The 18,209-nt window shown below is 48.2% G+C and overlaps 1 protein-coding gene across 1 annotated transcript in view; it reads right to left on the bottom strand.

Moving 5' to 3' along the window:
- Nucleotides 1–503: 503 nt before the first annotated feature.
- The window catches only part of LOC124556258 (predicted GPI-anchored protein 58), a 40,900-nt gene continuing 23,194 nt past the window's right edge, over nucleotides 504–18,209 (bottom strand). The window contains exons 2-3 of the mRNA XM_047130245.1: nucleotides 13,416–13,902; nucleotides 504–678 (exon numbers count right to left, since the gene is read on the bottom strand). Of these exons, the coding sequence (XP_046986201.1) occupies nucleotides 504–678; nucleotides 13,416–13,902 (662 nt within the window). The remainder of the gene's footprint in view (nucleotides 679–13,415; nucleotides 13,903–18,209) is intronic.

The following is an 18,209-nucleotide window of genomic DNA, read 5'->3' as shown; positions in this document are numbered from 1 at the left end:
TGTAAAACACGCGGGTTTAACCCACGTATTGCGCGACAAATCTTTCTGAAGACTCCATTACATATTAAACTTAATAATTACAGTCTATAACGTGGCACTCATTATCCGCATTACATAATTTTTTTTTCTCCGAAGGCAAATTTCTCACTCTTTTTGTGAGGATCATCGCGACCGTCCATTGATGTTATGTAGAGTGAAGAAAGGGCTCTCTTCGATCGCTTTCGCTTATCTTGATAAATGGGATATAGCACTCGGTTTAACTGGCTGTGGAAACGAATTGATAGCGGCTACCGTTTAGGTAATGCTTATTAAACTCGAATTGGTACCCGTGAAGTAACGAACGCTTTAATCTCAATATGTGAGTTGTGGCGTGCCACACGCTACTGCTAAGCGCCGCACTGCTGACGACGAGGGTCGGAAACGAAAGCAGAGGGACGAGGGGGCGTTAGTGTCGCCGCTGTGTACGGAAAGGATAACAGAGCCGCGCGAGACTGCAGCTGCGGTCATCCGGCGAGCCAAACATTGGTGCAGCAGTGAGAACTTATTGCGACGGCAGCAAACTCAGCAGGCAAATATTGAGCAATAAGAGCTGGCCGGCTCTGGCTGCAGCCGCGGCCATCGATCGGCGGTGAGATGTGCCCCGCCCAGCCGCGCAGCCGCAGCCTTAGCTGCACAAATCTGGACCACACGCGCCGCTTCTCAATAACCACATTACTCTTGTCTCACTTCATCACCGCTTCTTTTCCAAGGTCTTTTCGGAAAGACCAACTACATCCGTGCTTCTATGTTGTCTCACAATATTTGTACACGCGTTTGCACTCCCCTCGTACACAATGCGTCTCACGTAATACAGGAAATACACTGATCTTAATTGATGATGATAATCGTCTACTCCCTCGTACATTTGGCTGTCCCTATCCTTCTTTGCCTTGCTTGTTTGTATTTGTATAGTATTTTCGACAGTTTCCCATCCTCCGTCCATTGACGTACTCTTTCCATTTCCTCCTGCACACACACACACACACACACACACACACACACACATTATATACATATAATTTCGAGGAATTAATCCTAATTTTGATGTTATTTGTATCTTTCACTTTCGATCTTGTGGATCGTGCTACATGTCCGAGAAGTCTCATTTCCGCACTCTCGGTTCTAAGTGTGTTCTGTTTTGTTGTTACCTAAGTTTCACTTCCATACACTACAGCGGAGAGGTTAGTGTTTTGTAAAATGGTACGAATCTCTCATTCCTTACATTCCTTTGTAAAGTTCGTCTGCTAGCACCATTCATTAAGTAAAAAGTCTCATTCTTACGTTGTGTATCAATTTGGTCTTGATATTGCATTCTAAGTATTTAAAATTGTTTACCTCCTCTAATATTTTACTATTTATTATATTATCAGTCTTACATGCTAAGTGTTGGTTCTCTACCCAGGGACATGTCAAAAGTCCCAGTACTAAGAACTGAGATAACCGAATTGATCTCAAATGCTTCAGCAATTAATTACAATTCTTGCGATCTTCCATAATTCTTATGCGGACTGTGTAACTGAAAAGTTTCCTGTCATGCAGTAGGATGTCGTTTGCCGATACCACGGTTGAGTGCTTTCGAGTGTTCTAAATGAGTCGACCGAATGAGGTGCCACAGTGGTTGACAGAATGAATTCGCCTTCGGGAGAACGACGGTTCAAATCCGCGTTCGGACATGCAGATTTGTTTTCAGTGATATCCCTGAATCGCTACAGGCGTATACCGGGATGGTTCCTTTAAAAACCCACGTCAGGCTTCCTTCCGCATTGAAATATTCCGAGCTATTGTTCCGTTTCTAATGATCTCGATGTTGACTGGACGTTAAACCCTCATTTCCCAGTCCGCAGCTCGTGGTCGTGCGGTAGCGTTCTCGCTTCCCACGCCCGGGTTCCCGGGTTCGATTCCCGGCGGGGTCAGGGATTTTCTCTGCCTCGTGATGACTGGGTGTTGTGTGATGTCCTTAGGTTAGTTAGGTTTAAGTAGTTCTAAGTTCTAGGGGACTGATGACCATAGATGTTAAGTCCCATAGTGCTCAGAGCCATTTTGAACCTTAATTCCCTTCCTTCCTTCCTTCTAAGCGAGTCGAAGGGTACAGTCATAGTACTCGCAAGGGCTGTTGAATTTCATGTTGACAATCAAGGAGAAACCGTATAACGCAATCTGAATTTATTAAAAAGACAAGAGCGATGCTTACTATGATACAAAAAACTGAACGCATCACAGCAAGGGCACTGAATTGTGCACAGATCAAATACATAAGGAAAATTTAAACACTCACTAACAAACACAACCATCAATATAAACATAGCAAGGTACACATTATCACACGTTTCAACCAAAAATAATGAACCTCACATCTACAGAACGAACAGGGAAAGAAACACAGCTATCAGAAAAAGTGTTCAAACACAGTAACAGAGAAAATAATGACGAATGGTTGGAATGGTTGGAAGTGAGGCATTCTTCCGATTTGTCATTTAGTCGATAAAGACAGAGGTAGAGAGGGTAATTGAAAGAAATGCGCAATAAGACGAGCAGAAATGGCTCTTTTAATCGAAGACAATAATTCCATTGAAGTCACTGCTATTCACGATATCCACTGGTCATTAGAAACGGCGTGACGTGGTTCTTGAGTAGGGAGGTGTACGTTGCCCAACATGCTTCCTTGATGGCCGCAAGGTTGATAAGGAGCTCTTATGATAGGACATTGCATACCTTCACCGGTTGACAACTCTTTGATTGTTCTTGTGGCACCCGGACGTGCTGAAATGCGTCCCTCCAACACATCCCAAACGTGCTCGATGGGGTTGAAGTCAGGAGAATGGGCAGGCCAGTCCATTCGCCAAATATTCTCTCGTTCCAACAGCTCCTCTACCTACGCTGTTCGATGCGATCACACAGTGTCATACATGAAAATCATTCCAGAACCGATTTCTACCCTGAAGAGATGCAGGGAATGGAGTACACTGTCACAATAACAATGACAGGTGAGTGTACCACGTTCCCAGATTTGGAGGTCAGTACGCGCATGCAACATTATTCCTCCCCACACCATGACACTTGGAACACCAAACGACTATTCGCGAATTTTCCTGGGTTTATTACGCGTTCACACCCCTCGCCATATGAGGGCACATCCAGGATGGTCGAATATGATAGATTTGGTGGTAAATGTGATATCGTGTGGGGAGACGTAATGTTGCTTTGGCATGCTAACCTCCAAATCTTTGAACACGGTACACTCACCGGTCAACGTGTTGTGATACTGTACTCCTTCCCTATGAGCGTTTTTCCAGGGGTGTATTCACCCCTGACAGGATTTTCATGGTTGGCAATGCGCGAGGGTTTAAAACAGCGAAATTGAAGGAGTTCTTGGAGCGAGAGGATATTCGGCGAATGGACTGGCGTGCCCGTTTCCTCGACTTAAAATCCTAACGAACACATACATGACGTCGCTCGACCGGGATCCTTTCCATAAGAGTACCAATACTTGAGATATCTAATTAGCTAAAATGCTCCCTTCCTCTCAAATGTCAGAGTGTTTAACGTTATCGGACCAATTGCTGATCATGGAATAATGGATCTGGTCGTATCCGTGTGATGTGTCCTTAAAGTACGTCAGAGCCCTGTGAAGTTCGGCGAGAGAGAATGATGAGGTGAAAGCATCTCTAAGGTCGTCAGCAGTATCAGTCGCAGAGAGGTCAGTGGGTGCTGGCAGTGCAGTGGGTGGTGCTATAATGCTGGTAAACTCGTCTGTCCAGGCCTGCAACTGCTTGGGAGACACAGGTTTCCGTTTTAGCGAGGTAATCATAGCCCAGATCCGCCCAACGGGGATGGTTATGGAGAGATGTTCTCAATGTTTTCTTCAATGTCTTTCCTTGCAGGCCGTGAGTAAGAAATCTCTTAGTGGATGCATCTGTCCGTTTTTAAGCAACATAGTTCTTCCATGTGGTATGCCGTTTGAGTCGAACGCAAGCTGGCTTCCATTGAGTCACCGCCACAGAACATCCTTGGTCGCACCAGTGAACCAGCTGTCTGCTCGAAACGGTGATAACCCTCTTCTGTGGAATAGAGAATGATGCTGCTACACTGGGATGATTTCGAAAAATAATGTACCTTGCTCGTGCGGGCACCTCGGTGGGGAACGATGAAAGTTGTGCATCCATTATTGCAACATACCGGCAGCCATCTGACTTCGTAACATTCCATTTATGAGGCGGCCTACAGACCGCGACAGGGGTCTAAGTCAATGTTGATGTAAGAAGAGCGTGTGATTATACCCCATAGCATAAGGAAGAGTAGTCCATGCAAGAAGCGAGGCCAGATACGCAGAACACAAGGTCAAGTCAACAGCTGAGAGTCGCGGAACCGATAACAGAATTAATGGGAGGAACCACCATTGAAGGCGATGAGACTGAACTCGTCGAGACCCTCCGGAATCCCAGCACCCAGTCTACGAATAGCATTAAACGTTCACCCTCACAGTCTGTTGTGCGCATTAAAATCTCTACAGAATATGAAATGCGGTTCTAATTGCTGTACCAAATCGTATCAGTCTTCAAGGAGAATAAACGATCGCAGTCGGCATTAGATGGTAACAATGTTTATTAGACCGATTGGAGACGAGAGTCTGACCACTGTCGCTTGAAAGCTGTCGATAGGTTCATGGGATATCAGTATTGGGGTGTGGTACTGCACATTACTGATGAAGATGGCAACGCCTCATCGACCATCTTCTCCGTCTTGTCGGTATACCTGATATCCTCGAAGGCAGACGACGGTATCTGGTTGAAAGCATGTCTCAGAGATAGCTGCCACTGCCGTCTTTCGCGCCCAAAGTTCTGTTGGAGTACATCCTTAATGGTGATCGCCGATCGCGAATTCCCTTGGACGATCCTAAATGCCACCCTAGCTGCTAAGCGTTGGGCCATATCTGTATTGTCGTATAGGTCATAACTGTAAAGTTCCAGGTGGCTGTGTCTTCTCGTTTTCAAGGAGGTGTAGAATAAACCAGATGACTTTTTCGATGACGTACTCGCTGTTACTAGGAAGCTGCGGCGATTGTTTACCGTACTGAGAAGAGTATGAGTTATGTGGCAGAGGGGCTTGCGGGAGATGGTGAAAGAATATTCTTCACTAATTATAAAAAACCCTGTCGCCTGTTTGGTCGCGGAGTGTGCCATTTCGATGACTGTCTCGTGATGGAGACTGAACCCGTCCTCTTTGTTGACTGAAAGTCATCCTGGTGATGCCCCGGCTACCTGAAGGAATGAAAGCAACTAGGGTGACACCGGAGGTGGTGGTGGTCTGCTGGAATAATCCGTTACAGCGGCCGGCGGTTGTGGTGAGAGCCTTGGAGGCAGAGGCGGAAAGTCGGTGGGATATTGTGGACTGGGAGGTTGTCGTAGGACAGCTGATTATATCTTCTGTGAGCTACCAGTTACCCTTCCCAACGTGGCGTAGAAGAAGTTTGCAAATTTGTTGTAAGGTCTTATGGGACCAAAATGCTGAGGTCATCGGTCCCTAAGCTTACGCACTACTTTATCGAGTTTAAAGTGACTTACGCTAAGGACAACCTCTACGCCCATGCCTGAGAGAGGACTCGAACCTCCGACGGGGGGAGCCGGGCGGACCGTGACAAGACGCCTCAGACCGCACGGCTACCCTGCCCGGCGTAACGTAGGCCCTTGCAGTTTGTAGCTCTTGTTGATGGAGAAATACCACTCACGGCCTATCTGTAACTGGTTGCCGATCGGTGTGGCCGAGAGGTTCTAGGCGCTACAGTCTGGAACCGCGCGACCGCTGCGGTCGCAGGTTCGAATCCTGCGTCGGGAATGGATGTGTGTGATGTCCTTAGATGAGTTAGGTTTAAGTAGTTCTAAGTTCTAGGGGACTGATGACCTCAGAATTTAAGTCCCATAGTGCTCAGAGCCATTTGAACTATTTGTAACTGGGTGCTGAGTGAAGCAGAATAAGCAAGTTGGAAACATCGCCATGCACGAGTCCCTTGGATATTGATCGCCGCACCTTCTGCAACGAGTATGGCTTCTGCTTTGGTTCTCCAGATGATGAAAACACCAGCAATTTCTACACTAAGTGACTGGGGCAACGTACGATCCCGTCTCAAGATAGCAGCATGTGATGGTAAAGTTTGTGGACGAGAAACTACAATAAAGAGTAGAATCGACAACATTAATTCGGGATTTGAATGATATCTCTTGATGTGACGTTTGATACTTGCGACAGAGTACATACTCTTCATTTAATCGACTATCTTCTTATGTCAGACTACTGCCAACGTCGCGAATAATGTCATACGTATGGAGCAGTAAGTTGTGGTTATACACATCGAACCTTTGTTCTTTGAGAACGGAGACCTCTTTTAAATAATTGACAGCCGCAGTGAACTTCAGTTCTATCTTAACTCTGTTTCTATCCGACGGGCTAATATTGAAAATATCGTGCTTTAAATGAGAGCTATAGGCATACAACAACTTGTCCACTGACGTAGGACGGAGTTTGCCAATGTTCTTATCTAAGCTCTCCACGAAGACAATATATGGGTCTGCATCAGATCGGCTATACCGATTGTTGATAATCTGCCTCGCAACCGCATCCTGAGGTGTCGGTGGACGACTCTGAGAGTGTTCTGTGTTTTTCTGCACTGTATCACCAGCATCTGAACCCGGTACCACACGGGACAGTATCAGAGACGACACAGAGCCGCTTACTAAGGGGCCGCTTTGCTGCTGCTAATGGGCGCCGGCCGGAGTGGCCGTGCGGTTCTAGGCGCTACAGTCTGGAACCGCGAGACCGCTACGGTTGCAGGTTCGAATCCTGCCTCGGGCATGGGTGTGTGTGATGTCCTTAGGTTAGTTAGGTTTAAGTAGTTCTAAGTTCTAGGGGACTGATGACCTCAGAAGTTGAGTCCCATAGTGCTCAGAGCCATTTGAACCATTTTTTTGCTAATGGGCAGGTGCACTGGCGTCAAGTGTAAGCTGGTAGGGTCACAGTGATGGCTGACTTGCTAATTGACCTGATGTAGTTTCTGCTACTGCTGTTGTTGCTTTTTTGCTACTGTTACTGCTGTAGCAGTAGTTGCCGTTGGCCAGTTGCTGCTGCTGAAGTTTTAGTTGTTGATCATATTGATGCAGAAGCTGTCGTTCCTGACGTGCTGTAGCTCCCATTGCTGTAGAAATTGCACGTCCGGGGATGGGACTGACAGCGCTGGATTCCACAATGAATTAGTGACATCGCCGACAACGGGGCGTCCGTCAGTGCATTCTGATGGAAGATTTTCAGTGCCGACTGTATGGCCTGACTAGTATTAAGGGATCATCCATTTGTGAGTTAAATGCGAATCGCTATTCAGCTCAAGTGTGGCTAGGTAAAGTCGCACTACTCTGGCGGGCACGACACTACACGATAACGTTTCTCCTCTACCAAAATGGAGATACGAGTATAAAACACTTATAAAAATACGAATAGTACTAATCGCCACACTCGACCGCTCAACGTAAGCAACCCACGACGTCGTGGAGCGCACCTGGAAATACTCGCTATGAGAGCTCGCCTCCAACCGTATTGGTAGTTGGGAAAAGTACAGCTCGCAGCTGTATGAGGCCATCCAGAGGCTGAAAGTGCGCTTTGAATTTGGGACCACGAATGAGACAGGATCTGTGTTGGCTTGGGCGGCTGTTTGACGGTATGTTTGAGGTCGAATACGAAGTTTTACAATCTTGGACCTCAGCACTTGTAAATTTTACAGTTTTTTTGAGGTTCGGACTCGTGGGTTTTCAAACTTTGTCAGTTTTCTCGAATACAATTACGAGAACGTGTACCATTTTTCAGTAGTGATTGCTGGTAAAAACGTGGTAATTTTTCGCAAGTTAGCCACACTCGAGACTTCCATTTATCTTTGTTGTTTAAATAAAACTTTCATTTGTTCTGAGGTTCAGCATTCAGAGCTTACAATATTACAGTTTAACTACACAGTACGGGTGCTCTCAACACAGTCAACAGACTTCAACTTTTACTAAGCGCACTGGGTGCTGAATACAGTTCAATTTTAAATTTATTAGTTTTTTCATTTTCATTGCTTTTTGTCACTATTTTTTCTACATAGACAGAATACTGAAATGCGTCGCAATTCTAGCCAATAGAAAATGCGAAAACATATTTTCAGCAGGCTTAGAACCGTTAAAAGAAGTAAAGAAATAGAATTCATCTTACGCGCAAGGAAACCACTTATTTCATACCAGAAGTGAGAGAGCAACCAAGACAGTGGTAGAAATCGCGGAGACCCAAATAAAAGAAGACAAACTGAAAGAAGTATTTCATTAGATCCACGTCGGTACTCATAATTATTTTTAATGTGCCCTTACATGTAACCGGTTTCGTGCTTGAAATCTGTTGTACATAAAGGACGAATAATAAAGTTTTTGAGGCTTGGCGTTCTCTGTATTAAGGCAGTAAGGTCGTGGTACTGAAAGATGAATGAAATTATAAAATAGGCGATGTTGATATTATCTTATGTCAACGTTGTGGCTAGCGTTTTGTGTGGCGTAAACGGGAATCTCCTTATCGGGAAAAGCACCACCGTTCTCGCCACAGTCGGGTCAATCGTGCCCGACCGACACTTTTTCCATCTTCAGCCAAAGAAGTCATCGAGCTGCGAAACTGAGGGAGTGCGGTCAGCACATCTCACTCTGCCCATTGTTGGGTCAGTGGATCTGGTGCCGCCCCTACTCAGTCTAATAGCTACTCAGCATCTCGAGGTTGACGCACTCCATTAAAGTCCTCCCATTAAAAAAAAAAAAAAAGTCCCTGTAATACTGAGAATTGAATCTGGGTCCCCACATGGCAGTCAGCCGCGCTGACCACTCATCTATGAAGGCGTACATTATTTTCATTCAAAAAGATTTCGGGCTTCCATCCACGATATTTCGACTGGACAACCGCCAGCCATCATCAGTTGAGCCATCGAAGACTGACAAAGACGCTTTTTTTTTCTTTATTGTATTTCAATTCCCCATCGGGGCGGGCTGGCAGCAGCATATGCGCTGCTCTTCAGCCGAAAGATATGGAACAAAACAATAGACGACATTTAAAAACAGCAAAGGAGAGAAGAAGGCGAACATAGATATAAAAAGGGAGAACATCATGGAAGGCAATAGACAAAAAAACGGGGTGACTGTAAAATGGAGATAAAAAACTGTTTAAAAGTAGCACACACAAAAAGCCACACACTGCGACGATTAAAAGAACACAAGGCACAGTATGACTGGAGCATAAAGGTGTTGACGGATGGCATAGCACACAGCGTAACACTGACGGCGAACCTCAAGGCAGTACACAATTAAAATCACACCTCTTGACGCACACGAGAAACAGCACTAAACACAACACTGATGTGGCACACTGATGATGATCAATACAGAGGATCTGCCAGGTTCAAGCAGATGAGGGAGACCTGAAGAAGGGAGGGAGGGGAAGAGATGGGGGAGGGGAATGGGGGGCGCACGGAAGAGGGCCAGGTAGGGAGGGATGTGGGAAGGAGAGAGGCAAGTATGGGGTGCAGGGTCTCAGGGGAGGGGGGGATGGAGGAAAGTCCGCTCTGGGAGAAGGAGGAAAGAGGAGAAGGGGGCCCTAGGGAGGGGGGGGGGGGAACCAAGGCCGGGTTATAGTTGGAAGGAAGGGTATATGTCACGGCGAAGTTCGTCATCCGGGAGGGGGAGGCGTTGGAAATTGCCCTGATGAAGGAGATGGAGGGTGTGGAGGTGGAGAGAGGGAGGGATACAGCGATAGAGGCGCGGCAACGGGCGGGGGGTGGAGAGGAAGGAGGAAACCAGAGGGTGGGGGTGATCAACCCTGCAAACAATGTAAAGGATGTGGAGATGTTGGAGGAACAAGAGAAGGTGGGGGAAGGGGATCAGTTCATACAGGATTTGGAGGGCCTTGTAAAAGCGGGTGGGGGCGGAGATCCAGGTGACGCTGGCATAACAGAGGACAGGACGGATGAGGGATTTGTAGGTGTGGAGGATGGTAGAAGGATGCAATCCCCATGTCCGGCCGGACAGGAGTTTCAGCAGGTGGAGGCGGGAATGGGCTTTCTGCTGGATGGTCAGGAGATGAGGGGCCCAGGTGAGGTGTCGGTCAAGGGTGAGGCCAAGGTATTTCAGGGTGGGGGTGAGTTGGATAGGGCGACCATAAAGGGTGAGGTAGAAATCATGGAGGCGAAAGGAGCGAGTGGTGCGGCCTATGATGATTGCCTGGGTTTTGGAGGGGTTGAGACGGAGGAGCCACTGGTTACACCAAGTGGTGAACTGGTTAAGGTGGGTTTGGAGGGTACGTTGAGACCGTTGAAGGGTAGGATAGAGAGCCAGGAAGGCAGTGTCATCAGCATATTGGAGAAGGTGGACTGGTGGGGGTGGCTTGGGCATATCAGCTGTATACAAGAGATAAAGGAGAGGGGAGAGGACAGAACCCTGGGGGACGCCAGCCGTGGGATAAAAGATACGGGAGTTGGTGTTGTGGAGGGTGACATAGGAAGGACGGTGCGAGAGGAAGGAAGCGACCAGACGAACAAAATTGATAGGCAGGGCGTAGGTTTGGAGTTTAAAGAGGAGACCGGGATGCCATACACGGTCATAGGCATTTTGGAGGTCAAGGGAAACAAAAATGGCGGAGCGACGGGAGTTGAGCTGGAGGGACAGAAGGTGAACAAGGTTGAGGAGTTGGTCGTCAGCAGAGAAGGAGGGTCGGAAGCCACACTGGGTAAGGGGGAGGAGGTGGTGTTGAGCAAGGTGCCGATGGATACGGTGGGAGAGGATGGATTCAAAGACCTTACTGAAGACGGAGGTGAGGCAGATGGGACGATAGGAAGAGGCTGCAGAAGGGGGTTTGTTGGGTTTGAGGAATAGGAGGACGCGGGAGGTCTTCCACAGGTCAGGGTAGAAGCCAGTAGAGAGGATGACATTATAGAGATGGGCGAGGACAGTTAGGAAGGAATAGGGGCTTTCTCGAAGGTGACGGTAGGTGACACAGTCATGACCAGGGGCCGTGTTGCATTTGGACTGGAGGAGAAGTTTAATGTCTTGTGCTGTGATGGGAGTGTTGACGTCAGAGGGGGGCAACTGCCCCAAGTACTGGAGACTAGGAGCAAGTGGAGCAACTGAGGTATCAGCACGTTCCACGACGGTGGGGAAAAGAGAATAATCAAAGTGGGGATCATCGGGGATGGAGAAGACCTCGGAAAGGTGGGAAGCGAAGTGGTTGGCCTTACTGAGGTTGTCTGGAAGGGGGCGATCGTTATGGAGAAGGGGGTAGTGGGGAGCGGAAAGGGAACCAGTAAGACGATGGAAGGCGGACCAGTACTTGGAGGAGTTGATAGGGAGGGTGGCATTGAGCCGTGTGCAGGTGTGGCGCCAGTTCCGGCATTTCGTTGCTGTAATAAGGTTCCGTACGTGTCGCTGTATTTGCCGGTGGCGTTGGAGTGTATCCCTGTCACGAGTGCGGAGGAAGGAGCGATAGAGGCGGCGGGAGTCACGGAGGAGGAGGACAGCCCGCGGAGGGAGAGTGGGACGGTGTGGGTGGATGGTTTTAGTAGGAACATGGGCCTCCACGGCGTCTGTAATTACCGTCTGAAGGAAGGACGAGGCGCGGATGATGTCGTCAGGATGGCGATAGGTAAGAGGGTGGCTTTCGACCTGGGTGGAGATGGAGTCCCGGTAGGCATCCCAGTTGGCACGGCGATAGTCATGGACGACCTTGGGAGGGGGTGCAGGTTGCGGAGCCGGAGGGGGGCGGTTTGCAGACGTTATGGTGAGAAGGACAGGGAGATGATCGCTACCTGTGGGTTCAAGGACGGCGACAGTGATACGCCCAAGGAGGTTGGCGGAGGCAATGACAACATCGGGGGTGGTGTTACTTTCGGGTCGGGTGTGCTGGGGAATGGGAACAAGGTCACCCTGGATTGTGGAGAGGAACTGATGCCACCGCCGAAGGGCAGCAGGAGTGCGGCTATGGATGTTGAGGTCGGCGGCAATCACATAGGTGGAGAAGGTGTGGCCAATGTGTGACATGAAGTCATAAGGAAGAGGAGCAGTTGAGCGGACATAGATGGTGGCACAGGTAACGGTGAGGGAGGGGAAGAAGACGCTGAGGATAAGGTGTTCAGTGGGGTCATTGAGGAGAGGTTGTGGCCTGACGGGGATATGCTTAAGGTGGCCAATCGCGACTCCACCCTGCGCACGAGGACCAGGAGCATCAGTGCGGTGGAGGATATAGGGGGAGGTGTGGATAGAATGGTGGGGCTGGAGAAAGGTTTCGTTCAAGAGGAAGGTGTCGACCTGGTGGTGGGAGAGGGTGTGCATGAGGAGGTATTTGTTGGAGCGGAAGGAGCGAATGTTCTGGAAGAGGATGCGAGACTCGTGCCGCGCCATGACGGGAAGGAGGGGGGGAAGAGAGGGAAGGGAAGAGACTTAAACTAGGGTGTCGAGGCGGGTGAAGGTGAAGTGGGCTTGGTTGTGGGAGTAAGTGGCGAAGGTGTTCAGGTGGAAAACAGAGCGAGCAGCAAGGGATATTTGTTGGAAGGTGTGCGGGCGCTGAAAAGGGTGAATGGTTTGGAGTACAACGGTAATGAACCGGATGATGTCCTCGGCCGTTGGGGGTGGATGGAGGGAATTGTTAGGATGGACAGGAGGATCGACGGGACGAACTGGGACTGTAAGTTCAGGGGTGGCTGGAGGGGGTTTAGCTTTACACTTGTGGGAGTATGTGGGATGGGGGCCATTGCAGGTATTACAGGAAGGAGGAGCAGCGAGGTTGGGGCAGTTCTTGAGAAAGTGGGAGGCCTTGCAATGGGGACAGGTGGGGGGGTTTTTGCAGTTGGGAGTCAGGTGGTCATTGTACATCAGGCACCGCTGGCAATGGTAGGATTGGGGAGGGGATTTGGAGGATTCAACAGGGTGGCGACGGTGGTATATTAGGGCACCCTGGGTGAGGAGATGGTCTATGGATGGGTCGGACTCTGAGAATACCCGCATGAGGTAGGTGGGACCAGAGGCATTGTGGATACGGCGGGCAGAGCGGATTTCCAAGTCCGGGTGGGAGTTCAGTTCTACCAACACTTCATCCTCTGTGATCACCGGGCTGAGCTTGGTGATCACAGCGGTGTAGGTGGGGGGGGGGAGCGACGGGGAGGCTGCGGCTGACGAGGAGTGGAAGCGGAAAGGAAGGGTGTCAGAGAGGCGTGGGGGCCAAACATAACTCGTGGGAGTTTTCGCAGGAGGTCTGTGTGAAAGGATGGGGACGGGGACTTGATAAGGACTAAGTCCCTGCGGGGAATGAGTTGGGAGATGGGAGCACCAGGTAAGTACTTTCGTATTTCCTTGGTGAGGGTACGAGCGTCGAGGAACTTAGGATCGGGAGTTGACAGGACAAAGGTGTGGAGGGTGGGGGCCAAGGTAGGGGTGGCAGGAGGAGGGGTGGTGTCCATGGTGACGGCAGGGGGAGGAGGAGGTGGTGTTGATTTTTTGTGGGAAGTGGCGGGAGCAGAGTCGGTAAGGACGCGCTTTTGGGGTTTTTTGGAGACTGGAGGCTGGGAGGAGGGGAGAGGGACGGGGAGGAGAGGGAGGTTGCGGGTGGCAGATCCCTGTGGCGTAGTGGAGGCACCGGTAGAAGCAGCTGGTTCAGTGGTGGCGATGGTGGCTCGGCGCGACGTGAGGCGTGCGGGAGATGCAGAAGACGAAGCGACGGGGTCGGTGAGAGAGGGTAAGCCAACCACCTGAGGGGCGGCAGCAGAGGCGGCAACAGAGGCGTACGTGAGGGCGGGGGTAGTAGTGGGAGCTGTTGTGGGTGTGGAGGCTGGAGGAAGGGTGTAGAGGTGTGGGTATACAGCAGGGGAGGAGATAGGGGGGTAGGTAAGTGGGGGAAGGGAAGGGGAGGTGGAAGGAGGGAGGCCAGAGGCGGCACTCCAGGAAGTGACTGTGGGAGAGGGGGAGGGGGAGGTGTAGATGACGGTGGAGGTGGGAGTACTCATTGCAGACGAACGGCGACGGACAGACGGACGTGCAGCAGGCGGCGTCGGCGTCGGCGATGGGCAGCGGCGAACAGACGGACGAACAGCAGGCGGCGTCGGCGTCGGCGGCGAACAGACGGACGAACAGCAGGCGGCGGCGGCGGCGGCGGCGGCAGCGGTTACGACGACGGCGATGGACAGCCAGCAGGCAGGCGGGCGGACGGACGGACGGACGGACGGACGAACGAACAGCGACAGCAGCGGGCAGACAGACAGACAGACAGACAGACAAACACACACAATCTTCGAAGACGGAGATTCCACCCTGAGAGTAGCCCAGGCTTTGCAATCTGACGCTTTCGAAGGAGGGGATCCAACCCTCTAGATAGACAAAGACGCCCTCCGTTCCGCAATATATAGCGTCCAGTGAGTATTCCGCGCATGCGTCACAATCATGTTGACAGACGAACCACACCGCCCGCCAGCAGCGCCCTCGCTGTGGAACTGCAGAACTCAGCTGTCTTCGGCGTTCTCAATTGCCGCGGCCATCGGAGTACTCTGACGTTTTCGTCTGGAACAGATCTTAGAGATGACGGGGTTCCACGCATTATCTAGGGGTCCCACGCATTATCTAGCTCGTAGCCATTGTCACGGCTCATAAGATTGTCTGTCATGCGAATTTCCACTGATTCTTTTATGACGGAGTCCCAAAAGGATGTTGCTGTGGCCAAAACTGTTGTCTTGTCATACTCCATTGAGTGTGCAGTGGAAATGCAATGCTCAGCAATTGCAAACTCGCTAGGTTGCAAAAGGCGAGTACAGCACTGATGTTCAGTACAACGTTCTTCTACTGTTCGCAATGTTTGTCCTATATACGACATGCCACACTAACAAGGTATTTTATCAATTCCCGCCTTCCGCAATACCAGATCGCCTTTCACTGATCCCAGCAGGTCCAAATCTTCGATGGTGGACGGAAAATCACTTCCACTTCGAATTATTTGCATTGATTACTTTGCAAGCGGCAAGGCAGTAACAGGCACATAGTATCCATATGTTATAGGCCGCATAACTGCATAGAACATGCGGAAATAGGTTTGAGTAGCAAAAGCAGAAATCTTTTCACCAAGAAATAACCTCTGATCACAAAGGTGCTTTGCCATGAGAGATTTTGAGCACATCTTGGAGCATCCACGTTTTTTCACCAGATTTTTTACGCTTTGGATTCCGTTTGTTCCTAAATCTAAAGAAATTTGTAGCTGCAAAACATGCTGCGTCTTACGAAAGGTCGTAGTCGCTATCTACGGGTATTTTAGACTTCCCAAGGCCACAGTTCAAGGATTAAATCTGTTCTGGCATAAAGTCAAGCGCCGGCACACCAGTCGGAAACGATAGAGCGGAGAGGGCGTTGAAGAAGACGGCAGCCAATAGCACGCTGACCGACCCCTCTCTAGGACGACAACGCGACAGCAGAGACCTCTATACGAAGAGAACATAAGCGGCCAGCCGACTGGCAGCGGCCAACTTCTACAGCAGCATCAAGATTAGGCACTTCAAGACCAGCAACTTAGCAACTATATGTACTGAAGAATATTGTTTATTTTACATGTCGCCCCTTGCTCGCGAAACATCTGTATTTCTCAAAGTTAAGTATTGTCATTTATCTTATTGTAATAAAAACTAATTAATACGATTTGTTGGAATGTTATCTAGACTCCCCATAATCGACGACTGGGCAGGATACAACAAAATACACTCTCTGAAAAGGATAAAATGCGTTAATCCTAAGAATAAGAGACTTATTCCGCAAGACCGAAAACTTATTATTGTGTCCTCGTACATGTGAGAAACAAGTAGCAGAAACGGAGAAAATACTTAAATGTGCCACAGAGTTCGAGATTATTGGACACTGGCACTAGTCCTGTTGGACAAGATTAAAAGAGAAAATCGCCTGCGATCTTGTTGAGGACACCGATCCGGACATTTAATTCAGAATAGCTGAACTCCGCGAATATTGAAATCTATCGAAAGTTCAAAGAAAAGCAGCACGTTTTGTATTATCGCGAAATATGGAAGAGAGTATCACTGAAATGATACAGGATTTGGGCTGGACGTCATTAAAGGAAAGGCGTTTTTCGTTGCGACGGAATCTTCTCACGCAATTCCAATCACCAACTTTCTCCTCCGAATACGAAAATATTTTGTTGACACCGACCTACATAGGGAGAAAGGATCACGACGATAAAATAACGGAATTCGGAGCTCGTACGGAAAGATATACGAGATTGAAATATGATTTTCAGAGTGTCCATATAGATGTAAATGCCTCAACCAACATGCCATCTAGCGTGGAGAAATATACAGGGTGTATGTAAATTCCATTTACAGACTACGAAGACAGGTTCCTACCATCAAAACAAGAAAAAATGTTTTGTAAACACGGGCTCTAAAAAGCATACTTTAAAAGCTATGAGCACCTTTATAACAGAAGAGATGGGTTTCGCAGTATCGAAGATGAACGAGTGCTCTTAGCTCTTAAGGTATGCATTTTGGAGCCCATGATTACAGCACTTTTCTCTTATTTTGGTGTTTGGAATCTGTCGTCAAAGTATGAAAAGGCATGTAGTTAAACTCTGGATTGTGTGAAAGGCATATATGCAACCCTTATACCGTCGTTCTGTGATCTCCATCAAGGCGGAAATACTGAAACCAATTCATGCGACAGGTGAAACTAGTTATTAACTGAGAGTAGATACATTCGCGGAGCATTCTTTTGTAAGAGATGTTTTTAGAAAACCCGTAAGCACTGCTACTACACGCGTCACGCAATAATCTTAAAGTCAGTACTAGGGAAACAGTTGTGCAAACTACAACGCAGTGCTAATCATTTCTCCAGCAGTGCTCGTACTGGATTATTATGAGATACAAATCATATTGTAACCACGCGACTTCATCCGCCCACCGGACGTTATGGCTGTTAACTGAGCATATAGTATTCATATACGACATACCTAGCCTTAGATTAGCGACTTTTTTTCAAAGATACGTATGTTACGAGTGTACTGTATCGTTTTCACATTAATCGAGAGAGCGTTAATATGCGCGAGAGGAATAAAAACCTACTTCGCAATGAGAGAACGTTGCGTGTGAAAAATGTAAATGTAGCAGACGTCACCCGGAACGAAACATTCAGCTAAAGATGAAAAGAAAAGATTTGCCCAGAAACACGTCTCTGTAAAAGTGAAGTGCGGAAAAACTCTGGCTGCAGAAGAATACACACAGCGTTGCGTCTGCTGCTCACAAATTCTCAGAAGCAGTCCGCAGGGAATGGAAGTCTACTTAAAAATTTTATACGTCCACATTCTTATTCTGTTTTGATTTTCATTTTCTTCACAAGGTCAAGACTTTTTTGTTTAAAAATCTCATTAATTATTTTGAACTTTCATAACATCTAGCAAATGATAACTGCTTGCGGGAGAGAAAATAAACATCCCATCTCGCCCCGTATGAGAATTACCTTAACACCATGTATTAGCATATAAAATCATTATTGGAGCACGAATTGTGTGATCTGTGTTTAAACCGAGGAAAGTCAAGAACCAGTTTTCTTCCTTAAAAGCACTTCCTTAAGATCGTACGCAGGCATATAAAAAGCGAGTCAATTTTTCATCTTATGTAGAATCTATCTAAAGCTTTTTGTCTGAACTCCCAGTGGAGTTCAAAATTACGTTTAGTAGTAAATTCAGTTTGAAAGTCATTAAAATTAAATGCACACTAAACCGGTCTGAACTGAATTAAGAAAATGATGAAATTTGAGTTTAAGTTTTCGATGGCTTCTTTGTCACAAGAGAGAAAGGGATAGTTTACAGGCATTTTGATCCAACGATAGTGACATTTTCCTGACAGACCTCAGAACCATTCCTTGAACCATCTCGCTTGGTGTCTTAATTAAAGGAAACAACTGTGAATGCTATGTGTTTCATGCAATGCCAGGGATGTTACACAATAAGCATTGCTGTAAAAAAAGTTGAATGGCAGACCTGTACTGCTTGATGACTACGCGGCTGCAATTAATGTTGGACGTGACTGCGGGTAGCTTGTTGTAAAATATAATAAATAGATGGCAACGTTTGAAGTAGTGAATGTACCGGGT

This window comes from Schistocerca americana, chromosome X, assembly GCF_021461395.2.
Source record: "Schistocerca americana isolate TAMUIC-IGC-003095 chromosome X, iqSchAmer2.1, whole genome shotgun sequence".
Classification (NCBI taxonomy): Eukaryota; Metazoa; Arthropoda; class Insecta; order Orthoptera; family Acrididae; genus Schistocerca; species Schistocerca americana.
The sequence above is the reverse complement of the archived record's forward strand: the minus strand, read 5'-3'. Positions and strand labels throughout refer to the sequence as shown.